We start from the raw sequence: 26656 nt of genomic DNA on the forward strand, positions 1-26656 counted from the left end.
ACATATGAGTTTCAGAATGGCCTGCTGACGTTTACTCCGGGCTGTGCTGAAGTTGGTGGTGAAGGTGTGTGGCTGACTGGATGAGCAGGTGGAAGAAGAGGAGGAGGAAGCCGAGAAGGAGGAGGTGGCAACAGGAGGCAAAGAATGTTGCCCTGCGATCCTTGGCGGCGGAAGGACGTGCGCCAAACAGCTCTCCGCCTGGGGCCCAGCTGCCACTACATTTACCCAGTGTGCAGTTAGGGAGATATAGCGTCCCTGGCCGTGCTTACTGGTCCACGTATCTGTGGTTAGGTGGACCTTGCTACAGATGGCGTTGCGCAGTGCACACTTGATTTTATCGGATACTTGGTTGTGCAGGGAAGGCACGGCTCTCTTGGAGAAGTAGTGGCGGCTGGGAACAACATACTGTGGGACAGCAAGCGACATGAGCTGTTTGAAGCTGTCTGTGTCCACCAGCCTTAATGACAGCATTTCATAGGCCAGTAGTTTGAAATGCTGGCATTCAGGGCCAGGGATCGAGGGTGGCTAGGTGGGAATTTACGCTTTCTCTCAAATGTTTGTGAGATGGAGAGCTGAACGCTGCCGTGTGACATGGTTGAGACGCTTGGTGACGGAGGTGGTGGTGGTGGTGTTGGTGGTACATCCCCTGTTTGCTGGGCGGCAGGTGCCAACGTTCCTCCAGAGGCGGAGGAAGAGGCCGAGGCGGCAGCAGCAGAAGAGGCCGAGGCGGCAGCAGCAGAAGAGGTAGCAGGGGGAGCCTGAGTGACTTCCTTGGTTTTAAGGTGTTTACTCCACTGCAGTTCATGCTTTGCATGCAGGTGCCTGGTCATGCAGGTTGTGCTCAGGTTCAGAACGTTAATGCCTCGCTTCAGGCTCTGATGGCACAGCGTGCAAACCACTCGGGTCTTGTCGTCAGCACATTGTTTGAAGAAGTGCCATGCCAGGGAACTCCTTGAAGCTGCCTTTGGGGTGCTCGATCCCAGATGGCGGCGGTCAGTAGCAGGCGGAGTCTCTTGGCGGCGGGTGTTCTGCTTTTGCCCACTGCTCCCTCTTTTGCTACGCTGTTGGCTCGGTCTCACCACTGCCTCTTCCTCCGAACTGTGAAAGTCAGTGGCACGACCTTCATTCCATGTGGGGTCTAGGACCTCATCGTCCCCTGCATCGTCTTCCACCCAGTCTTGATCCCTGACCTCCTGTTCAGTCTGCACACTGCAGAAAGACGCAGCAGTTGGCACCTGTGTTTCGTCATCATCAGAGACATGCTAAGGTGGTATTCCCATGTCCTCATCATCAGGAAACATAAGTGGTTGTGCGTCAGTGCATTCTATGTCTTTCACCGCTGGGGAAGGGCTAGGTGGATGCCCTTGGGAAACCCTGCCAGCGGAGTCTTCAAACAGCATAAGAGACTGCTGCATAACTTGAGGCTGAGACAGTTTCCCTGGTATGCATGGGGGTGATGTGACAGACTGATGGGGTTGGTTTTCAGGCGCCATCTGTGCGCTTTCTGCAGAAGACTGGGTGGGAGATAATGTGAACGTGCTGGATCCACTGTCGGCCACCCAATTGACTAATGCCTGTACCTGCTCAGGCCTTACCATCCTTAGAACGGCATTGGGCCCCACCATATATCGCTGTAAATTCTGGCGGCTACTGGGACCTGAGGTAGTTGGTACACTAGGACGTGTGGATGTGGCAGAACGGCCACGTCCTCTCCCAGCACCAGAGGGTCCACTAACACCACCACGACCATGTCCACGTCCGCGTCCCTTACTAGATGTTTTCCTCATTGTTATGGTTCACCACAACAACAAATATATTATTTGGCCCAATGTATTGTATTCAAATTCAGCGGGATATAAATTTGAGGCCTACTATTTAGGCGCTGGGTGACCGGTATGGATTTACTGACAGAATTAGACTTGGAAATGCACAGTAGCGTGTGTGTGAAGTTATTCTGAATGACCCTATGTGCACCTTGAATATTATATACCCTTTTAGGGATAGATTTCAAATAGCTCTGATATAGCAGAAACCACTAAATTATGAAATTGCTAAATTGGGAATTGTATTTCAACCCAGAACAAAAAATGTGCTTTGACGGACACTAAATAACTTTCCCAGCCACAACAGGACAGCGGTAACGAGAGATTTAGCGGGATATAAATTTGAGGCCTAGTATTTAGGCGCTGGGTGACCGGTATGGATTTAGTGACAGAATTAGACTGGGAAATGCACAGTAGCGTGTGTGTGAAGTTATTCTGAATGACCCTATGTGCACCTTGAATATTATATACCCTTTTAGGGATAGATTTCAAATAGCTCTGATATAGCAGAAACCACTAAATTATGAAATTGCTAAATTGGGAATTGTATTTCAACCCAGAACAAAAAATGTGCTTTGACGGACACTAAATAACTTTCCCAGCCACAACAGGACAGCGGTAACGAGAGATTTAGCGGGATATAAATTTGAGGCCTAGTATTTAGGCGCTGGGTGACCGGTATGGATTTACTAACAGAATTGGACTTGGAAATGCACAGTAGCGTGTGTGTGAAGTTATTCTGAATGACCCTATGTGCACCTTGAATATTATATACCCTTTTAGGGATAGATTTCAAATAGCTCTGATATAGCAGAAACCACTAAAATATGAAATTGCTAAATTGGGAATTGTATTTCAACCGAGAACAAAAAATGTGCTTTGACGGACACTAAATAACTTTCCCAGCCACAACAGGACAGCGGTAACGAGAGATTTAGCGGGATATAAATTTGAGGCCTAGTATTTAGGCGCTGGGTGACCGGTATGGATTTAGTGACAGAATTAGACTGGGATATGGCCAAAAAATAACCACACTATTGCTGGTTAAATGCACTTGGTGTGACAGCTTGACCAACCACACTACTGAGGGTTAAATGCACTTCGTGACGGGCGCAGCTTGCCCCTGATGTAGTATATGGCCAAAAAATGAACAGACTATTGCTGGTTAAATGCACTTGGTGACGGGCGCAGCTTGCCCCTGATTTAGTATATGGCCAAAAAATGAACAGACTATTGCTGGTTAAATGCACTTGGTGTGATAGCTTGACCAACCACACTACTGAGGGTTAAATGCACTTGGTGACGGGCGCAGCTTGCCCCTGATGTAGTATATGGCCAAAAAATGAACAGACTATTGCTGGTTAAATGCACTTGGTGACGGGCGCAGCTTGCCCCTGATTTAGTATATGGCCAAAAAATGAACAGACTATTGCTGGTTAAATGCACTTGGTGTGATAGCTTGACCAACCACACTACTGAGGGTTAAATGCACTTGGTGACGGGCGCAGCTTGCCCCTGATGTAGTATATGGCCAAAAAATGAACAGACTATTGCTGGTTAAATGCACTTGGTGACGGGCGCAGCTTGCCCCTGATTTAGTATATGGCCAAAAAATGAACAGACTATTGCTGGTTAAATGCACTTGGTGTGATAGCTTGACCAACCACACTACTGAGGGTTAAATGCACTTGGTGACGGGCGCAGCTTGCCCCTGATGTAGTATATGGCCAAAAAATGAACAGACTATTGCTGGTTAAATGCACTTGGTGTCACAGCTTGACCAACCACACTACTGAGGGTTAAATGCACTTGGTGACGGGCACAGCTTGCCCCTGATGTAGTATATGGCCAAAAAATGAACAGACTATTGCTGGTTAAATGCACTTGGTGTGATAGCTTGACCAACCACACTACTGAGGGTTAAATGCACTTGGTGACGGGCGCAGCTTGCCCCTGATGTAGTATATGGCCAAAAAATGAACAGACTATTGCTGGTTAAATGCACTTGGTGTGACAGCTTCACCCTGATGTAGGCTTTAGCCAAAAAACAACCACACCATTGAGGGTTAAATGCACTTGTTGACAGGCGCAGCTTGCCCCTGATGTAGTATATGGCCAAAAAATAAACCGACTATTGCTGGTTAAATGGACTTGGTGTGACAGCTTCACCCTGATGTAGGCTTTAGCCAAAAAACAACCACACCATTGAGGGTTAAATGCACTTGGTCGCAGCTTGTGCTGGCGCACCACAAGACACAAAATGTCCGCCGATCACCCCAGAAAAATGTGACTGACAAACGGTCTGGGCAGCCTAAAAACAGTAAGCAATTGAGGATCAGCAGCTCAATGATCCACAGCTGCAGATCGATCAGTTAATCAAGTCCTTTGGAGGAGTTAATCTGCCTAATCTCGCCCTACTGTCGCTGTCGCAACCTCTCCCTACGCTAATCAGAGCAGCGTGACGGGCGGCGCTATGTGACTCCAGCTTAAATAGAGGCTGGGTCACATGGTGCTCTGGCCAATCACAGCCATGCCAATAGTAGGCATGGCTGTGATGGCCTCTTGGGGCAAGTAGTATGACGCTTGTTGATTGGCTGCTTTGCAGCCTTTCAAAAAGCGCCAAGAAAGCGTCACAAAAGCGCCAAGAAAGCGACGAACACCGAACCCGGACTTTTACGAAAATGTCCGGGTTCGGGTCCGTGTCACGGACACCCCAAAATTCGGTACGAACCCGAACTATACAGTTCGAGTTCGCTCATCCCTAGTGGTGAAGAACAGCACAAAAAAAACTAACAAAGGGCCGATCCTAAATGAGCTGTCTCCATGCGAACTCCAGACTGGGCGGTGAAAGGGGGCAATACGGGTGTGGTGGAAGCAGGGGGATTGCCAATTAGGGTTTGCCAGCACCTCTGGGATACTAAGGGCTCTACGGGCCTGTGAACGTGGTGGCTGCGACGGGGGAGTTAATGCACGTGCCACCGTACCAACTTTAACTGCCCTTTCTGGTGCTCGCCACTTCACCAGGGAATTCGGCAGTGCTGGTAGAAGGTCCAGGATGTGCTGCGCTGCTGGTGTATGCCACACCATAAAAAAGATCAGCGCTAGCACCACTCTGCTGCAAATGAGGCTCATCACGCAGGGTATGCAGAACACTGACATGGGATCAGGTACGCCTGACCATAGCAGGGACCTCAACCACTGCTGTCTACAGGTTCATATTCTGAACCACTGGATTCAGCGGGTGAGGCGTCCCCATCGCTTTCATCCATCACGGCCAGAATCCTGTAGGCCTCTTCAGCGGAATACCCCTTGTTTGACATTTTGGGCTAACTAAATTTAGGGGGTATTCCTCTGAGACTACCCAGGAAAAAGAGCAAACCAGCCTAGTAAAAAGGAGTGCTTGCAAAGTAAAGCTGCAATCGCTAATAAAGATCCAAAAAGCTCAAAAGTGATCTTTATAGCGACACAGCGATTTTACGGTATTTTTGCAGTGATCAGAAAAAAAAAATTCTATCACTGCGGTGGGGCAGACTGAATGCAAGTGTGCGCACAAGATCAGGCTTGATCGGGCGAACACAGTTTTGATCACTTACAGATACTATATAGTACTAGTGCTGATTAGCGACAGTGATGACACCAATCAGTGACTGCGGTGAGGTGGGCGTTAACTACCTAACAAGTAGCTAACTAACTGGCAGTGATAAGGGACCCTTACAGGGGGGTGATTAATGACGGGGGGAAGGGGGGTTATCAGGGGTTAATAAGTGACGGGGGGGGGGGGGGGGGGGGTAATGTGTGTGTGTGGTGCTACTTACAGAGCTGCCTGTGTCCTCTGGTGGTCGATCCAAGCAAAAGGGACCACCAGAGGAGCAGATAGCAGGTATATCAGACGCTATTTACAAAATAGCGTCTGATATACCTATTTGATTGGTTATTTTAAAAATCTACAGCCTGCAAGCCAATGATCAGCGCTGGCAAGCTGCGCAATCCTGTGAGCGCACATTCACAGGAAATCTCAGGTCTCACGAGATGACGCCAATAGGCATCACTGAGACTTGAGAGCGCTGTTAATACCAAGCTGTTAATACCTAGAATCACTACCATTAAAACATAACCTTTATTGTTAATATAAAAAATATCTAAGGAGAAAACCTTCTACCCTCCCCTAGGATAATGATGTACCTATGGAACTGGCTGACCTGTTACATGTGCACTTGGCAGCTGAAGACGTCTGTGTTGGTCCCATGTTCATATGTGCCCACAGTGCTGAGAGGACTTTAGGAGCAACGGGGACGTTGCTGTTACACCTAAGGGCTCTGCTTTCTCTGCAACTGTAACAGGTCAGCCAGTTTCATAGGTACAAATCTGATGACAGATGCCTTTTAACCCTTTAAATATGCCGATTACTTGTGATATTTTTAATGAAAAGAAACCCAAAAGGTTGGGTTTCCATGTTCGAGTTTTCTAATGCAGTTTTTGAAGCTAAAACCAGGAGTGGATATAAAAAAAAAAAAAAAAAAAAAAAAAAAAAAAATTCATTCCAGTTCAGTTTTAATTAGGGATGAGCGAACTCGAACTGTATAGTTCGGGTTCGTACCGAATTTTGGGGTGTCCGTGACACGGACCCGAACCCGGACATTTTCGTAAAAGTCCGGGTTCGGGTTCGGTGTTCGTCGCTTTCTTCGCGCTTTTGTGGCGCTTTCTTGGCGCTTTTTGAAAGGCTGCAAAGCAGCCAATCAACAAGCGTCATACTACTTGCCCCAAGAGGCCATCACAGCCATGCCTACTATTGGCATGGCTGTGATTGGCCAGAGCACCATGTGACCCAGCCTCTATTTAAGCTGGAGTCACATAGCGCCGCCCGTCACTCTGCTCTGATTAGCGTAGGGAGAGGTTGCGGCTGCGACAGTAGGGCGAGATTAGGCAGATTAACTCCTCCAAAGGACTTGATTAACTGATCGATCTGCAGCTGTGGATCATTGAGCTGCTGATCCTCAATTGCTCACTGTTTTTAGGCTGCACAGACCGTTTGTCAGTCACATTTTTCTGGGGTGATCGGCGGCCATTTTGTGTCTTGTGGTGCGCCAGCACAAGCTGCGACCAAGTGCATTTAACCCTCAATGGTGTGGTTGTTTTTTGGCTAAAGCCTACATCAGGGTGAAGCTGTCACACCAAGTGCATTTAACCAGCAATAGTCTGTTCATTTTTTGGCCATATACAAAATCAGGGGCAAGCTGCGCCTGTCACCAAGTGCATTTAACCCTCAATGGTGTGGTTGTTTTTTGGCTGAAGCCTACATCAGGGTGAAGCTGTCACACCAAGTGCATTTAACCAGCAATAGTCTGTTCATTTTTTGGCCATATACTAAATCAGGGGCAAGCTGCGCCTGTCACCAAGTGCATTTAACCCTCAATGGTGTGGTTGTTTTTTGGCTAAAGCCTACATCAGGGTGAAGCTGTCACACCAAGTGCATTTAACCAGCAATAGTCTGTTTATTTTTTGGCCATATCCCAGTCTAATTCTGTCACTAAATCCATACCGGTCACCCAGCGCCTAAATACTAGGCCTCAAATTTATATCCAGCTAAATCTGTCCCTAGTGCTGTAGCTGGGCGAGTTATTTAGTGTCCGTTCAAGCACATTTCTTGTTCTGGGTTGAAATACAATTCCCAATTTAGCAATTTCATAATTTAGTGGTTTCTGCTATATCAGAGCTATTTGAAATCTATCCCTAAAAGGGTATATAATATTCAAGGTGCACATTGGGTCATTCAGAATAACTTCACACACACCCGCTACTGTGTATTTCCAAGTCTAATTCTGTCACTAAACCCATACCTGTCACACAGCGCCTAAATACTAGGCCTCAAATTTATATCCAGCTAAATCTGTCCCTAGTGCTGTAGCTGGGCGAGTTATTTAGTGTCCGTTCAAGCACATTTCTTGTTCTGGGTTGAAATACAATTCCCAATTTAGCAATTTCATAATTTAGTGGTTTCTGCTATATCAGAGCTATTTGAAATCTATCCCTAAAAGGGTATATAATATTCAAGGTGCACATTGGGTCATTCAGAATAACTTCACACACACCCGCTACTGTGTATTTCCAAGTCTAATTCTGGCACTAAACCCATACCTGTCACCCAGCGCCTAAATACTAGGCCTCAAATTTATATCCCGCTAAATCTGTCCTTAGTGCTGTAGCTGGGCGAGTTATTTAGTGTCCGTTCAAGCACATTTCTTGTTCTGGGTTGAAATACAATTCCCAATTTAGCAATTTCATAATTTAGTGGTTTCTGCTATATCAGAGCTATTTGAAATCTATCCCTAAAAGGGTATATAATATTCAAGGTGCACATAGGGTCATTCAGAATAACTTCACACACACGCTTCTGTGCATTTCCAAGTCTAATTCTGTCACTAAATCCATACCGGTCACCCAGCGCCTAAATACTAGGCCTCAAATTTATATCCAGCTAAATCTGTCCCTAGTGCTGTAGCTGGGCGAGTTATTTAGTGTCCGTTCAAGCACATTTCTTGTTCTGGGTTGAAATACAATTCCCAATTTAGCAATTTCATAATTTAGTGGTTTCTGCTATATCAGAGCTATTTGAAATCTATCCCTAAAAGGGTATATAATATTCAAGGTGCACATAGGGTCATTCAGAATAACTTCACACACCCGCTACTGTGCATTTCCAAATCTAATTCTGTCACTAAACCCATACCTGTCACCCAGCGCCTAAATACTAGGCCTCAAATTTATATCCCGCTAAATCTCTCGTTACCGCTGTCCTGTTGTGGCTGGGAAAGTTATTTAGTGTCCGTCAAAGCACATTTTTTGTTCTGGGTTGAAATACAATTCCCAATTTAGCAATTTCATAATTTAGTCGTTTCTGCTATATCAGAGCTATTTGAAATCTATCCCTAAAAGGGTAGATCATATTGAAGGTGCACATAGGGTCATTCAGAATAACTTCACACACACGCTTCTGTGCATTTCCAAGTCTAATTCTGTCACTAAATCCATACCGGTCACCCAGCGCCTAAATACTAGGCCTCAAATTTATATCCCGCTGAATTTGAATACAATACATTGGGCCAAATAATATATTTGTTGTTGTGGTGAACCATAACAATGAGAAAAACATCTAGTAAGGGACGCGGACGTGGACATGGTCGTGGTGGTGTTAGTGGACCCTCTGGTGCTGGGAGAGGACGTGGCCGTTCTGCCACATCCACACGTCCTAGTGTACCAACTACCTCAGGTCCCAGTAGCCGCCAGAATTTACAGCGATATATAGGTGGGGCCCAATGCCGTTCTAAGGATGGTAAGGCCTGAGCAGGTACAGGCATTAGTCAATTGGGTGGCCGACAGTGGATCCAGCACGTTCACATTATCTCCCACCCAGTCTTCTGCAGAAAGCGCACAGATGGCGCCTGAAAACCAACCCCATCAGTCTGTCACATCACCCCCATGCATACCAGGGAAACTGTCTCAGCCTCAAGTTATGCAGCAGTCTCTTATGCTGTTTGAAGACTCCGCTGGCAGGGTTTCCCAAGGGCATCCACCTAGCCCTTCCCCAGCGGTGAAAGACATAGAATGCACTGACGCACAACCACTTATGTTTCCTGATGATGAGGACATGGGAATACCACCTCAGCATGTCTCTGATGATGACGAAACACAGGTGCCAACTGCTGCGTCTTTCTGCAGTGTGCAGACTGAACAGGAGGTCAGGGATCAAGACTGGGTGGAAGACGATGCAGGGGACGATGAGGTCCTAGACCCCACATGGAATGAAGGTCGTGCCACTGACTTTCACAGTTCGGAGGAAGAGGCAGTGGTGAGACCGAGCCAACAGCGTAGCAAAAGAGGGAGCAGTGGGCAAAAGCAGAACACCCGCCGCCAAGAGACTCCGCCTGCTACTGACCGCCGCCATCTGGGACCGAGCACCCCAAAGGCAGCTTCAAGGAGTTCCCTGGCATGGCACTTCTTCAAACAATGTGCTGACGACAAGACCCGAGTGGTTTGCACGCTGTGCCATCAGAGCCTGAAGCGAGGCATTAACGTTCTGAACCTGAGCACAACCTGCATGACCAGGCACCTGCATGCAAAGCATGAACTGCAGTGGAGTAAACACCTTAAAACCAAGGAAGTCACTCAGGCTCCCCCTGCTACCTCTTCTGCTGCTGCCGCCTCGGCCTATTCTGCTGCTGCCGCCTCGGCCTCTTCCTCCGCCTCTGGAGGAACGTTGGCACCTGCCGCCCAGCAAACAGGGGATGTACCACCAACACCACCACCACCACCTCCGTCACCAAGCGTCTCAACCATGTCACACGCCAGCGTTCAGCTCTCCATCTCACAAACATTTGATAGAAAGCGTAAATTCCCACCTAGCCACCCTCGATCCCTGGCCCTGAATGCCAGCATTTCTAAACTACTGGCCTATGAAATGCTGTCATTTAGGCTGGTGGACACAGACAGCTTCAAACAGCTCATGTCGCTTGCTGTCCCACAGTATGTTGTTCCCAGCCGGCACTACTTCTCCAAGAGAGCCGTGCCTTCCCTGCACAACCAAGTATCCGATAAAATCAAGTGTGCACTGCGCAACGCCATCTGTGGCAAGGTCCACCTAACCACAGATACGTGGACCAGTAAGCACGGCCAGGGACGCTATATCTCCCTAACTGCACACTGGGTAAATGTAGTGGCAGCTGGGCCCCAGGCGGAGAGCTGTTTGGCGCACGTCCTTCCGCCGCCAAGGATCGCAGGGCAACATTCTTTGCCTCCTGTTGCCACCTCCTCCTTCTCGGCTTCCTCCTCCTCTTCTTCCACCTGCTCATCCAGTCAGCCACACACCTTCACCACCAACTTCAGCACAGCCCGGGGTAAACGTCAGCAGGCCATTCTGAAACTCATATGTTTGGGGGACAGGCCCCACACCGCACAGGAGTTGTGGCGGGGTATAGAACAACAGACCGACGAGTGGTTGCTGCCGGTGAGCCTCAAGCCCGGCCTGGTGGTGTGTGATAATGGGCGAAATCTCGTTGCAGCTCTGGGACTAGCCAATTTGACGCACATCCCTTGCTTGGCGCATGTGCTGAATTTGGTGGTGCAGAAGTTCATTCACAACTACCCCGACATGTCAGAGCTGCTGCATAAAGTGCGGGCCGTCTGTTCGCGCTTCCGGCGTTCACATCCTGCTGCTGCTCGCCTGTCTGCGCTACAGCGTAACTTCGGCCTTCCCGCTCACCGCCTCATATGCGACGTGCCCACCAGGTGGAACTCCACCTTGCACATGCTGGACAGACTGTGCGAGCAGCAGCAGGCCATAGTGGAGTTTCAGCTGCAGCACGCACGGGTCAGTCGCACTACAGAACAGCACCACTTCACCACCAATGACTGGGCCTCCATGCGAGACCTGTGTGCCCTGTTGCGCTGTTTCGAGTACTCCACCAACATGGCCAGTGGCGATGACACCGTTATCAGCGTTACAATACCACTTCTATGTCTCCTTGAGAAAACACTTAGGGCGATGATGGAAGAGGAGGTGGCCCAGGAGGAGGAGGAGGAGGAGGAGGAAGAGGGGTCATTTTTAGCACTTTCAGGCCAGTCTCTTCGAAGTGACTCAGAGGGAGGTTTTTGGCAACAGCAGAGGCCAGGTACAAATGTGGCCAGCCAGGGCCCACTACTGGAGGACGAGGAGGACGAGGATGAGGAGGAGGTGGAGGAGGATGAGGATGAAGCATGGTCACAGCGGGGTGGCACCCAACGCAGCTCGGGTCCATCACTGGTGCGTGGCTGGGGGGAAAGGCAGGACGATGACGATACGCCTCCCACAGAGGACAGCTTGTCCTTATCCCTGGGCAGCCTGGCACACATGAGCGACTACATGCTGCAGTGCCTGCGCAACGACAGCAGAGTTGCCCACATTTTAACCTGTGCGGACTACTGGGTTGCCACCCTGCTGGATCCACGCTACAAAGACAATGTGCCCACCTTACTTCCTGCACTGGAGCGTGATAGGAAGATGCGCGAGTACAAGCGCACGTTGGTAGACGCGCTACTGAGAGCATTCCCAAATGTCACAGGGGAACAAGTGGAAGCCCAAGGCCAAGGCAGAGGAGGAGCAAGAGGTCGCCAAGGCAGCTGTGTCACGGCCAGCTCCTCTGAGGGCAGGGTTAGCATGGCAGAGATGTGGAAAACTTTTGTCAACACGCCACAGCTAACTGCACCACCACCTGATACGCAACGTGTTAGCAGGAGGCAACATTTCACTAACATGGTGGAACAGTACGTGTGCACACCCCTCCACGTACTGACTGATGGTTCGGCCCCATTCAACTTCTGGGTCTCTAAATTGTCCACGTGGCCAGAGCTAGCCTTTTATGCCTTGGAGGTGCTGGCCTGCCCGGCAGCCAGCGTTTTGTCTGAACGTGTATTCAGCACGGCAGGGGGCGTCATTACAGACAAACGCAGCCGCCTGTCTACAGCCAATGTGGACAAGCTGACGTTCATAAAAATGAACCAGGCATGGATCCCACAGGACCTGTCCGTCCCTTGTCCAGATTAGACATTAACTACCTCCCCATAACCATATATTATTGGACTCCAGGGCACTTCCTCATTCAATCCTATTTTTATTTTCATTTTACCATTATATTGCGATGCTACCCAAAGTTGAATGAACCTCTCCTCTGCCTGTGTGCTAGGCCTAAATATATGCCAATGGACTGTTGCAGTGGTGGCTGACATGAAGCCTGATTCTCTGCTATGACATGCAGACTAATTCTCTGCTGACATGAAGCCAGATTGTCTGTTACGGGACCTCTCTCCTCTGCCTGGGTGCTGGGCCTAAATTTATGACAATGGACTGTTGCAGTGGTGGCTGACGTGAAGCCTCATTCTCTGCTATGACATGCAGACTGATTCTCTGCTGACATGAAGCCAGATTGTCTGTTACGGGACCTCTCTCCTCTGCCTGTGTGCTAGGCCTAAATATATGCCAATGGACTGTTGCAGTGGTGGCTGACGTGAAGCCTGATTCTCTGCTATGACATGCAGACTAATTCTCTGCTGACATGAAGACAGATTCTCTGTTACGGGACCTCTCTCCTCTGCCTGTGTGTGTGCTGGGCCTAAATATATGCCAATGGACTGTTGCAGTGGTGGCTGACGTGAAGCCTCATTCTCTGCTATGACATGCAGACTAATTCTCTGCTGACATGAAGACAGATTCTCTGTTACGGGACCTCCCTCCTCTGCCTGGGTGCTGGGCCTAAATATATGCCAATGGACTGTTGCAGTGGTGGGTGACGTGAAGCCTGATTCTCTGCTATGACATGCAGACTAATTCTCTGCTGACATGAAGACAGATTCTCTGTTACGGGACCTCTCTCCTCTGCCTGGGTGCTGGGCCTAAATTTATGCCAATGGACTGTTGCAGTGGTGGCTGACGTGAAGCCTCATTCTCTGCTATGACATGCAGACTAATTCTCTGCTGACATGAAGACAGATTCTCTGTTACGGGACCTCTCTCCTCTGCCTGTGTGTGTGCTGGGCCTAAATATATGCCAATGGACTGTTGCAGTGGTGGCTGACGTGAAGCCTCATTCTCTGCTATGACATGCAGACTAATTCTCTGCTGACATGAAGACAGATTCTCTGTTACGGGACCTCCCTCCTCTGCCTGGGTGCTGGGCCTAAATATATGCCAATGGACTGTTGCAGTGGTGGGTGACGTGAAGCCTGATTCTCTGCTATGACATGCAGACTAATTCTCTGCTGACATGAAGACAGATTCTCTGTTACGGGACCTCTCTCCTCTGCCTGTGTGTGTGCTGGGCCTAAATATATGCCAATGGACTGTTGCAGTGGTGGCTGACGTGAAGCCTCATTCTCTGCTATGACATGCAGACTAATTCTCTGCTGACATGAAGACAGATTCTCTGTTACGGGACCTCCCTCCTCTGCCTGGGTGCTGGGCCTAAATATATGCCAATGGACTGTTGCAGTGGTGGCTGACGTGAAGCCTCATTCTCTGCTATGACATGCAGACTGATTCTCTGCTGACATGAAGCCAGATCGTCTGTTACGGGACCTCTCTGCTCTGCCTGTGTGCTAGGCCTAAATATATGCCAATGGACTGTTGCAGTGGTGGGTGACGTGAAGCCTCATTCTCTGCTATGACATGCAGACTGATTCTCTGCTGTCATGAAGCCAGATTGTCTGTTACGGGACCTCTCTGCTCTGCCTGTGTGCTAGGCCTAAATATATGCCAATGGACTGTTGCAGTGGTGGGTGACGTGAAGCCTCATTCTCTGCTATGACATGCAGACTAATTCTCTGCTGACATGAAGACAGATTCTCTGTTACGGGACCTCCCTCCTCTGCCTGGGTGCTGGGCCTAAATATATGCCAATGGACTGTTGCAGTGGTGGGTGACGTGAAGCCTCATTCTCTGCTATGACATGCAGACTAATTCTCTGCTGACATGAAGCCAGATTGTCTGTTACGGGACCTCTCTCCTCTGCCTGTGTGTGTGCTGGGCCTAAATATATGCCAATGGACTGTTGCAGTGGTGGCTGACGTGAAGCCTCATTCTCTGCTATGACATGCAGACTAATTCTCTGCTGACATGAAGACAGATTCTCTGTTACGGGACCTCTCTCCTCTGCCTGTGTGTGTGCTGGGCCTAAATATATGCCAATGGACTGTTGCAGTGGTGGCTGACGTGAAGCCTCATTCTCTGCTATGACATGCAGACTAATTCTCTGCTGACATGAAGACAGATTCTCTGTTACGGGACCTCCCTCCTCTGCCTGGGTGCTGGGCCTAAATATATGCCAATGGACTGTTGCAGTGGTGGGTGACGTGAAGCCTGATTCTCTGCTATGACATGCAGACTAATTCTCTGCTGACATGAAGACAGATTCTCTGTTACGGGACCTCTCTCCTCTGCCTGTGTGTGTGCTGGGCCTAAATATATGCCAATGGACTGTTGCAGTGGTGGCTGACGTGAAGCCTCATTCTCTGCTATGACATGCAGACTAATTCTCTGCTGACATGAAGACAGATTCTCTGTTACGGGACCTCCCTCCTCTGCCTGGGTGCTGGGCCTAAATATATGCCAATGGACTGTTGCAGTGGTGGCTGACGTGAAGCCTCATTCTCTGCTATGACATGCAGACTGATTCTCTGCTGACATGAAGCCAGATCGTCTGTTACGGGACCTCTCTGCTCTGCCTGTGTGCTAGGCCTAAATATATGCCAATGGACTGTTGCAGTGGTGGGTGACGTGAAGCCTCATTCTCTGCTATGACATGCAGACTGATTCTCTGCTGTCATGAAGCCAGATTGTCTGTTACGGGACCTCTCTGCTCTGCCTGTGTGCTAGGCCTAAATATATGCCAATGGACTGTTGCAGTGGTGGGTGACGTGAAGCCTCATTCTCTGCTATGACATGCAGACTGATTCTCTGCTGTCATGAAGCCAGATTGTCTGTTACGGGACCTCTCTGCTCTGCCTGTGTGCTAGGCCTAAATATATGCCAATGGACTGTTGCAGTGGTGGGTGACGTGAAGCCTCATTCTCTGCTATGACATGCAGACTGATTCTCTGCTGACATGAAGCCAGATTGTCTGTTACGGGACCTCTCTCCTCTGCCTGTGTGCTAGGCCTAAATATATGCCAATGGACTGTTGCAGTGGTGGCTGACGTGAAGCCTCATTCTCTGCTATGACATGCAGACTAATTCTCTGCTGACATGAAGCCAGATTGTCTGTTACGGGACCTCTCTCCTCTGCCTGGGTGCTGGGCCTAAATTTATGACAATGGACTGTTGCAGTGGTGGCTGACGTGAAGCCTGATTCTCTGCTATGACATGCAGACTGATTCTCTGCTGACATGAAGCCAGATCCTCTGTTATGGGACCTCTCTCCTCTGCCTGTGTGTGTGCTGGGCCTAAATATATGCCAATGGACTGTTGCAGTGGTGGCTGACGTGAAGCCTCATTCTCTGCTATGACATGCAGACTGATTCTCTGCTGACATGAAGCCAGATTCTCTGTTACGGGACCTCTCTCCTCTGCCTGTGTGTGTGCTGGGCCTAAATATATGCCAATGGACTGTTGCAGTGGTGGCTGACGTGAAGCCTCATTCTCTGCTATGACATGCAGACTAATTCTCTGCTGACATGAAGACAGATTCTCTGTTACGGGACCTCCCTCCTCTGCCTGGGTGCTGGGCCTAAATATATGCCAATGGACTGTTGCAGTGGTGGCTGACGTGAAGCCTCATTCTCTGCTATGACATGCAGACTAATTCTCTGCTGACATGAAGACAGATTCTCTGTTACGGGACCTCTCTCCTCTGCCTGGGTGCCGGGGCCTAAATATCTGAGAATGGACTGTTCCAGTGGTGGGTGACGGGAAGCCAGATTCTCTGCTATGGAACCTCTCTCCAATTGATTTTGGTTAATTTTTATTTATTTAATTTTTAATTTAATTCATTTCCCTATCCACATTTGTTTGCAGGGGATTTACCTACATGTTGCTGCCTTTTGCAGCCCTCTAGCTCTTTCCTGGGCTGTTTTACAGCCTTTTTAGTGCCGAAAAGTTCGGGTCCCCATTGACTTCAATGGGGTTCGGGTTCGGGACGAAGTTCGGATCGGGTTCGGATCCCGAACCCGAACATTTCCGGGATGTTCGGCCGAACTTCTCGAACCCGAACATCCAGGTGTTCGCTCAACTCTAGTTTTAATATAGTGAAGCGACATGGATGTTTTTTTTTTAAATACTTCATTAGGAAAATATGTTTCTTTGTTCCAGGAAACAGGATGTGAAGAGTCTTCTTATCAAAGCTCTACCAGCATTGCTAATGAGTTTGTCTTCAGTGTTTTCCTGAGCGCTGAAGACGCCTGTGTGTACCACCTGCCTCGTGACACTCGGTACCTATATACAATACAGACCAAAAGTTTGGACACACCTTCTCAAAACCAAGAGTTTTCTTTATTTTCATGACTATGAAGGCATCAAAACTATGAATTAACACATGTGGAATTATATACATAACAAAAAAGTGTGAAACAACTGAAAATATGTCATATTCTAGGTTCTTCAAAGTAGCCACCTTTTGCTTTGATTACTGCTTTGCACACTCTTGGCATTCTCATGATGAGCTTCAAGAGGTAGTCACCTGAAATGGTCTTCCAACAGTCTTGAAGGAGTTTCCAGAGATGCTTAGCACTTGTTGGCCCTTTTGCCTTCACTCTGCGGTCCAGCTCACCCCAAACCATCTCGATTTGGTTCAGGTCCGGTGACTGTGGAGGCCAGGTCATCTGGCGCAGCACCCAATCACTCTCCTTCATGGTCAAACAGCCCTTACTTTCAAAGTCTTCCCAATATTTCGGACTGACTGACCTTAATTTCTTAGTAATGATGGCCACTCGTTTTTCTTTACTTTGCTGCTTTTTTCTTGCCATAATACAAATTCTAACAGTCTATTCAGTAGGACAATCAGCTGTGTATCCATCTGACTTCACAACACAACTGATGGTCCCAACCCCATTTATAAGGCAAGAAATCCCACTTATTAAACCTGACAGGGCACACTTGTGAAGTGAAAACCATTTCAGGTGACTACCTCTTGAAGCTCATCAAGGGAATGCCAAGAGTGTGCAAAAGCAGTAATCAAAAGCAAAAGGTGGCTACTTTGAAGAACCTAGAATATGACATTTTCAGTTGTTTTGCACTTTTTTGTTATGTATATAATTCCACATGTGTTAATTCATAGTTTGGATGCCTTCAGTGTGAATCTACAATTTTCATAGTCATGAAAATAAAGAAAACTCTTTGAATGAGAAGGTGTGTCCAAACTTTTGGTCTGTACTGTATGTATGCCAATCAGAGTTGTTACACTCACTCTTTAGCGGCGCTCAGACTGAAATAACAGTTACACTCCAAGATCATCAGCAATCATCTCCTCAGTATGATAACGAGCAGTTCCCATACAGTAGATCCCTGTTTATAAAGGGAAATCTGCTGCACAGACCAATTATCAGGAACAAGTGTTTCTAGAAGGGCTGATCCCCGAAAATTGGCCAAATTGTTGGTCCATGTAAAAAAGAACCATTACTCTCCCTATATTATCCACACCACGTAAAACATAGCGGAAAGGTCTGCTACAGATCTGAGGCTAAAATCCCAGAAAAAAAACGTGAATTACCATGCATTTTATTGCCACAGGAATGCTTGTGGGTTTCACCCTCTTCATTGCAAAGAGTGAAATCCACAGTATAAACTGACATACTACATCATTTTTGGGATGTGGATGAGATTTCTTAAAATCCACTTTGCTGGTAGGGTACAATTCTGCAGATCTGCTGCAACATTTATTCCATGTGTGAACCCGCCCTTACAGCAAGGCCTTTGTTGTTATATCCCATTTAAAAGGGGCTTCCGAGATTTTGCTACGGATGAACTATCCTCTGGATCACTGGGGGTCCGACACCCACCCCAGCCGATCAGCTGTTTTGAGAAGGCACTGGCACCCCTGTGAGCACTGCTGCCTTCTCGCAGCTTACCAAGCACAGCTCCATAAATTGCACTGCTTGGTATTTAATTCACTTCAATGGGGCTGAGCTGTGGTGCCTTCTCAAACAGCTCATTAGCGGGGGTCCCAGGTGTTGGACCCCCACCTATCAGATACTAATGACCTATCCTGAGGATAGGTCATCAGTAGTAAAATCCCCCAAAAACTCTAATAGCAGACATGGTTTTCTTGTGCGCAAAATTAATGAACAACATATTAATGTGTTAACCATTTGCCAAGTTTCTGTAACAGGCACCATCTTCCCAAAAGCAAAATGACGTATTACTGCTGGAAGTTTATATGTAGACACCATAGATCAATACAAACAGTTCATGGAAACTCAAGGGAGTGTTTGAGAAATATACAATGTGTGTGTTATAAACGCACAAGAAAACTAGATATTCCACAGTCTATTACAGTACTATGCTGGTTGATGTAGTGGCATTCATACAGAAGTCCTAATGTACAGTACCAACTCCATTAGTGGCAGGTAGCTTTCTCTAGTTAAAGGGAACCTGTCACCACACAGTAAAATATGCAGGCACCATGTTATAGAGCATGAGGAGCTGAGCAGACTGATACATACTTATGCAGGGATAGATTCAGTAAAACTAGCAATTTAGGCTACTTTCACACTTGCGGCAGCAGGGTCCAGTGCATTGTAGTTTTGTCAGGCCGCCTCTCAGCATGTTTACCGTGCTGTGGCCAGACCTCCGGCCCGTCCCCATTAAAGTGAATAGGGTCAGAAGAGACTTCCGGCAGCACGGTGGGCCAGCATCAGCACGGATCTGGCAGGCTGTCCCCCCACCGGAACAGCCTGCCGGGCCCTGCTGCCGCACGGGTGTAAGCAGCCTTACTCGTTTAAACCTTTAATCTCAGCTCCTCCTGCGTTACAACATGCTGCCTGCGGATTACACTGCATTTTGAGGTGACAGGTTCCCTTTAAGTGTATAGTACACCAAATTCACTACACGTACACAGCAAAAGTACCTGTTAAGTAAATTATTAAACTTCATAAAATCATTAGAAAATTTACAATTTGCACAATACTACTTCCCTCTCCATAAAAGAACTACAATAAAAAGAAATGAATTAACACTTCATGCTCTAGGACTGGCAACCAGCTTCATCTGTGATGTGCAGTGACCAAAAAATAAGGGACATTTGTCACCCAGTGTACTCCAGAAAAATGGTGACGAGACGGCCCGGAAGCTGCCCACAATTTATTTCTCCAACACTTGGTAAGCATGCTTTGTTTCCCTTCAGGAGAACAAGTCCCCCTCCGGACACTTCTGGTTTACTAGATGTTGTCTTCATGATGCGGTGCTGGTACTCCTACAAACTGACAGCTAGGTGATACCATTCCACTTCCCTAAAAGGTCTGCACTGATTGGACAATGTCAGTCTGTTGGGAAGTGCTCCCAAGTGGTAACATCTAGCTGTCAATTTATTCATACATTTCTATGAGGAATAACAGAGAAATTGCACAATATAGAATAAGGAAAGGTTCTCCAGAATTCTTCCATAGGGAATTAAAGCCTTTACTAAAACAGATACATGAATAGTGACAGAGCAATCCCACCCACCCAGAATCCATTACATAAACATGGCATTAGGAGCAACTAAAAACATTACATCCCTAAATGCCCCAAACTTAAGAACAGAGCACATTTTACAAACTGCAGAATTCAAACATCTCGAACGCTGTGTGAGGGAAGGAAAATGCCGACCAGGTTGTAAATCCACCCTCCGTCTTCAGCCATAGCATAGTAACAGACTGCACAGTATATGGCATGCTCACCTATTATACAGGGAGTGACACTAAAGCATTATAAATCACTCCTACTTCTAGTGCTAAACAATGGCTCATCCGTGGGTTCATTCAAAAGAGCCGTCAGTTGTGCGTCATACAGCTCTCCTCCTCTGGATCCTTATCATTTTAATGCTAATATTCCGTTAACTGGGCCTCAATCGGCCCTCTGTCGGTGATAGGTACTCATAAGGTAGCTTTCTGCTCCATCTTCATTGTCTGATCAGGCTATTTTGCAGCTCTGTACTGGAAGTCTAAGACGACCAAGACTGTCAGATTTTATGTCTCGCCAGTGCTCAACTAACAAGAACATAAGAGGTTTGTCATTTACCTATAGTATAAAGTCTGGAGGGCCAACTCTGCTTCTGTGACTTATTCTTAGTGCGAGCATGTGGTATTCTGTAGGTGGAATCAGTGCTTCCAGGGAGAAGCCTCTTAGGTCTCCATATAAAGTGTTCTCATATGGCCATCTGCACAAGGCATTTAGTAGTGACATTTCATGTATATGCTAATGAATGGGAACTCATGAATCTTCCACTATAGCACGGCGCTAGGCCTTTTTCAGCTGCTGCTGGAGATTTTGTGAAATATTACAATAAAAGCAATAGTTTATAAGGCAAACCGACTGACTTCAGCAGGACTAAGTGGCTCTCTTATGTGTAAGGGGGTGTAAAATCTTCCCCTACATATGATGTTGGGGGAAGGAGGGATTGGTCATGTTGAATTTCACCATGTCCGATCCTTCGTTCTCGCAGGAGATATGCTGCCACCGGCTTACACTCTTCTCCCCGATGTTCAGCAAGATGAGTGCAGTCTCGAGAACAGAGGAAAGCTGATGCCAGAGGAAGCTAGCACCATGGCTGTACAGATCTGTTCATTCAGGCCAATAGACTATAATCAGATGTGACAAACGCACATTTGTAAGCCAGTATTTTTTTGTATTTTTAAGGAAAGTGGCACTAGACATACAAGCTCCCACTGCTGGGAAAGGCGTCAGAGGATATTAACGATCAGACTGCTCCGGAGCAGATTTATAAGGTTAAGCACCAAACCTGCAGCCACACACATTCAATATTACTTCAGAAGTTTTGGAAGTGTTGGCATGCTTGGAACAATTATGTCTTTAAAGATCGGGGTGTAGCTTTGACCTTGTTGCCTCTGATTTTGATCCACAGTTTCTATTATTGTCTGTTTCATTTCCCTGCTGGCATCTCCTCTCATTTGAAGCAGAGCAGCAATATGATCATCCCTGTTAGAAGAACAAGAAAAAAGGTAAACTTTTTCATGTTCTAACTATACAAAAAATTCCTAGATAATACACTAACAAGAATGAGAAAATACACCAGCAGGTTCATTTTCACTAATTACCTGAGATCCGGATATCTAGTGACCAAGGTGGAGACTTCCAAGTAGAGAAGGGAAGGATCTGTGAGCTTTATAACCTCAGCAATATCAATAATGGTATCGCAGAGTCCATCTGTCTCTTCACCAAATCCCTAGAGAATAAGATCGAGGCTTAGTTAAGTATCTCTACACATTTCTAATACAGAAGATCCATATCTAGTGGTCACAGTTGATTTGGTCAGAATTCAGCTTCAATGAGGGTGGAGAACGAGCCATCTCAGAACCTGTCAGATAGTGAATGACATCAAGGAGCTTCCAATGTATTGGAATATACGAAGGCTATAAAATCCAAATGGTCCAAAATTATACAAGTATTATGACTGGCTCATAATACAGACAAAGCAATAAAAGAACAAGTGGCAGACAGGATGTATCTTTGGAACATTATTACCAATAGGCCTGACACATCCTTTGTGGAGAGATGTAGTCCTGCCTGGTAATACAACAAAGTCGTCATATGTATTAATACTACTAGACACGTACAGATGTGAGACGCTTAAACAGAAACTTGAACTGTTCTGCTTCCTTAATCATGCGCTCTGCACCCTCCTTGCGTTCCTCTGCATTTCTGAAGCAAATTCGTCTTTGCATTATTGCTTTGATATATTCTGTTACTACTTTCCTGTGGGCCTTAATGGTCATTTTCTAAGAAGAGAAAAAAAAACAAATGTTATATGTCAGCAAACCTGAGAACTAAGGACTAAATAAAACACGGCGTCCACTGTTAGACCAATAAATAGGAAGCGGCATCCGATCCGCTCGCTAAATGAAAGTTACACATACCTGCTTGTAATGAGTTTTAATCCTTGCAAAGTCATTAAAATAGTCTTCTATGGTGACACATATAGTGTCTACGGAATTAGAGCCAGCAAGCCATTTTCTGGTCATTAGGTCATTAAGATGCGGCTAAAGAATAAAAAAAATATATAAAAAAAGCTTTATTAATGGTGAGCAGAGAGGTGACCATTTCTAATAAGCCCCATGTGATGTCTGTATGGAGAGTTCTAGATAGTAGAAGCCACAATTACTCCATTGTGTACTGTACATTTTTTACGTCACAGCCACAAACTTAAAGCGGCTCTGTCACCAGGATCAACACTACTGAACCAGGCATACTGGCTGGTAGGGCTCATCATGCTGCCTGTATGTGAAACAACCGCAGAGAAATCAGTGTTTTTATTCATATACAAATGAGAAGTTTGAGCACCAGGAGGCCGGGCTGAATCCTTTGAGCACTGCTTTGTTACAACCCCTGTAACACCAAAGCCCACTTTCTATTTTAGGCCGTTTTAAAATATACAGATATGAGTACAGTAATAATTGAAGAGAGTCTTGCATGACTTCAGACAATACGAACTTTGACTACACGGAGCCAATACATTTTAATGATGTATGGAAACAGCATTAAAAACTAGGGTTTTGAACGATCTATAATCCGAAGATCAATTCACTCAAACTTAAGTGATGCCATATTAGGATTTATCTATTTTTGGGGAGGTGAAGTGGGAAAAAGTAGTAATTCTGTTATTTTTTGTGGGGTTCACCATGTAGTATATATGATATACAGTAACTTTATACTGCGGGGCGATACGAATATGGCAGTTCCAAATTTATATATATTTATTTCATTTTTTATTACATTTTCCTCATACATCACTTTACTAAAAATCTATTTTTTTTCTTTGCATTGCCGCATCTAAGACACAAAATTTTTATTTTTCTGTCAACATAGCTGTGCGAGGGCTTTTCTGTCAGACAGCTTGTAATTTTATTGGTACCATTTTGGGGAACATATTTTTAGTTTTTTGTACCATTTTTTGGGTCAGTGTTTCATTTTTCATCGTGTGCGATAAGTAACGTGATCCTTTTATAGATCAGGTTGTTACAGACGTGGAAGTACTATGTGTAGTTTATTTTATTTTTCAACAAAATATAACCGATTGTGTGAGGGGAAGTGGGTGTTTTTTTTTTACCTGAAAATGTTATTTCTTTTAAAAACATTTTTCAAACTCCCACATGGGGAATGAAACAAAACAATGCAGTCAATGGTACAATACACTGCAATAGTCATCTATGGCAACGGTCTGGATCCTGCAATCGCATCACGCTTAGATGAAGTCGTTGCTACTGACAGGAGGGTTAAACAGCTGGTATCTGCACTAGCACCCATTTTGGTCATTGCAGCAGGGTGTCAGCTGACCATTACAGCTGACAGGCGCTGCTGATGGTGGCGACTCTGTTCCTCAGCAGCTATCTCCATGCTGTAAATGCACAGCGAATTATTGTTCAAATTGCCATGCCGCAGGAAGCTGTTAACAAATCTCATCCATACACTGTGAACAAAAAACGCAGTGCAAATTGACCTGTGGTGCGGATTTGAAATTTACAGCATGTCAATTTATGCTGGTTTCACCCTTTGCAATAGAGAGGGTGACGTTCGCAGCCTTTTCTGGAGCAAAGACCGCTGCAGACGTTTCTGCTGCATTTTCAGGCACGTGTGGACATCTCCCTAAATATTTGAAATATGGAACAGAAACACCAGTAAAATTGTCCTCACCTCTAAGTCCATAAATACTTCATCTAGAAGATTCCTGCATCCATCATTGGCAATGTTGTCCAATATGGTGTCCATATTTGTGGAGCCAGATGTCACAAAGTCCTCTTCACTTCTTAAATATTTTCGTTTCAGGCTTACAATGGACTCTCTACAAAACAGGACATTATGTTGGCAGTCTTAAACTTAGCACCACATTTTAATTCACGGCACCCACTACATACATAAAAATTATATCTTCCTTGTCAAAGATGTCCAAAGTCGTTTAAAGGGTTTAGATCAGTGAGAGTGGCAACCCCTCCAGCGCAGCAGAACAGGCACAGATGCACCCACTGTCTAGTGGCCATCCTGGTTGCTGCAGCTCAGCCTCATGCAAGTGAAACTGAGGGAAAAAGGATTTTTTTTAAATCACAAAGTGCAACTAAAATACTTTTAATATTGATTCCCCTTTCCGTTATAGTTTGCTATCACCAGGTGGAGCTAGACACTGTGGAGTGGACTATTAGTAACATTCTTGTTTTGTCTTTTCTAATTTACATATTGTGTGTACATATTAGAGAGACCACTGCAACTGGCCTCAACCGCGATGTCCCCTACACTGCTGAGGCTGTGACCTGTGTGCACGTGACATCACAGCTGCAGCCCGGAAAATGACGGCAGCACTGCCGGAATAGAGAGCAACGCGGAATAGGTGCTATGAGGCAGGGGAGAAAAGACCCGAGTGTGATTGTTTTAAAATTTTATCATATTTATTGCTGCTGAGTTATGTATTTATCACAGAAAACCCCCTTTAACATTACATTATTTTATAGTTTTTTTTTTTTATATTTCTGATTTCTCCTGTAACTGGGGCTACGATTAGCTCCAGTGACCAGGGAAAAACAAATGTGGGAGACTTATAAGCCTTGAAGTTATCCAGTGATCAGGTGATTGCAGCTACAGGATCATGAAGCATCACGGCCGCTTCATGAGTTGCATACAGGGTGATCAATAACTGCCAGGAACAGAATCTATGTAGCCTTCTATAAGCTCCTGCAGTTTTATGGTCTCCGTGAAGCTGTAGTCTCAGCAAGGACATTCAGGAACATCCTTTCAGAGCTACATGCTGTTTACAAGTAGTTAAAAATATGTTAAAAAATAAAATAAAAATTAAACTTAATATCATATCATAGATTCCCTTATCGGTCCTGCAATCAGGAGGACAGTCGTCTAAAGGCTTGGAATAGTAAATGGATTAACATTTTGGGATTTCTTTGCTGGGCATGACTAGTTCTAAAAAAAAAATAAAAAATAATGAGACTTAAAGTTTTTTAAGTTAAAGCCAGGAATGGATATTTTTTTATTAGGCAGCTGCTACAAAAATTGCATGTGTATATCCAACATATGTGCCAAAGTTTTCTAATATTTTATTTGTTAAAAGGAAAATGTCACCAGTTTGATACTGTCCGACCTGCGTGGAGCACAAGCTGGTGACAGATACCATGAGCAAAACACTGGGTCACTTCCTTTAAACGGCCCTGTTTTGCTGTTGTCAGCAGTGCGCTCCAGCCTGAGCCGAGCACTGGGGTCTACCAACACAGAGATCAAGCTTGGTAGTCCTCATATTCATAAGCTCCTCACAAATGTCAGCTTTCTTCCTGTACCGAGTACTGGAACAAAGAGATGGGGTACTACATCAGTTCTGAAGTTGCTTTGACACCTATTTAAAAAACTGCACCCCTCAAAATATTAAAGGCAGTATTTAGTAAATGTGTTCACCCTCTAAGTGTTTCAGAGACATCAAAGGGGTTTTCCATCATCTTCAGGGCCTTTCGGGCAGACCCCTCAAGGTGGAGGAAAGCATATTTACTTACTCCCTGCCAATCGTTGGCCGTAGTGGGACACATTGCCCTTGGACAGCGGCGGAGCTGGAACCCAGCATCTGGGAGCTCATATGCTTCCCTCTACAAGTCAGTCCATGAGGGGGGTGGGTTGCCCAAAAAGGAGCGCTCCAGACTTAAAAAATTACCTAGTAGCCATTGGCTCCTGAACTGAAAAATTTAGGAGCCAAATCAAATTTTTAGTCACCAAATCGAAACCGAATAAAAATTTTGGTATCGTGACGCTACGCCGATCAGATTGGCACAGGGTTGTTTTGATACCAAAATTTTGATTCGCTTTTGTCACCATAAAAAAGTATTGCGATACTCAATACCGCGAAAAAAAAAACCAAAAAAAAAAAAACACACCCACCAAAAAAAAAAAAAAAAAACGCGTGCATTTCGCATTTTATGAAACATTCAGCCCATAATAGAACAGTCCTATCCTATTTTTTGGGGTGACAAGGTGACTAAAAAATGGCGAATGCTCACCGCATAGGAGATATTTTTTAATAATTTAATAGTTTGGACAGCGCTATGTAATATGTTTATTTATTGTTTATATATAAAATTGTGAAAGGGGGGATTTAAACTTAATATTTTAGGGTACTTTC

At 46.0% G+C, this 26656-nt stretch overlaps 1 protein-coding gene across 2 annotated transcripts in view; it reads right to left on the reverse strand.

Moving 5' to 3' along the window:
* Positions 1-19940: 19940 nt before the first annotated feature.
* Positions 19941-26656, reverse strand: part of EXOC3 (exocyst complex component 3) — a 42571-nt gene continuing 35855 nt past the window's right edge. For both annotated transcript variants that reach the window (XM_044292747.1, XM_044292748.1), the window contains exons 9-13: positions 24187-24334; positions 22413-22535; positions 22113-22274; positions 21594-21721; positions 19941-21474 (exon numbers count right to left, since the gene is read on the reverse strand). In XM_044292747.1, the coding sequence (XP_044148682.1) occupies positions 21300-21474; positions 21594-21721; positions 22113-22274; positions 22413-22535; positions 24187-24334 (736 nt within the window). In that variant the 3' untranslated portion in view covers positions 19941-21299. The remainder of the gene's footprint in view (positions 21475-21593; positions 21722-22112; positions 22275-22412; positions 22536-24186; positions 24335-26656) is intronic.

The sequence above is a fragment of the Bufo gargarizans genome, chromosome 5 (assembly GCF_014858855.1).
Source record: "Bufo gargarizans isolate SCDJY-AF-19 chromosome 5, ASM1485885v1, whole genome shotgun sequence".
Taxonomy (NCBI): Eukaryota; Metazoa; Chordata; class Amphibia; order Anura; family Bufonidae; genus Bufo; species Bufo gargarizans.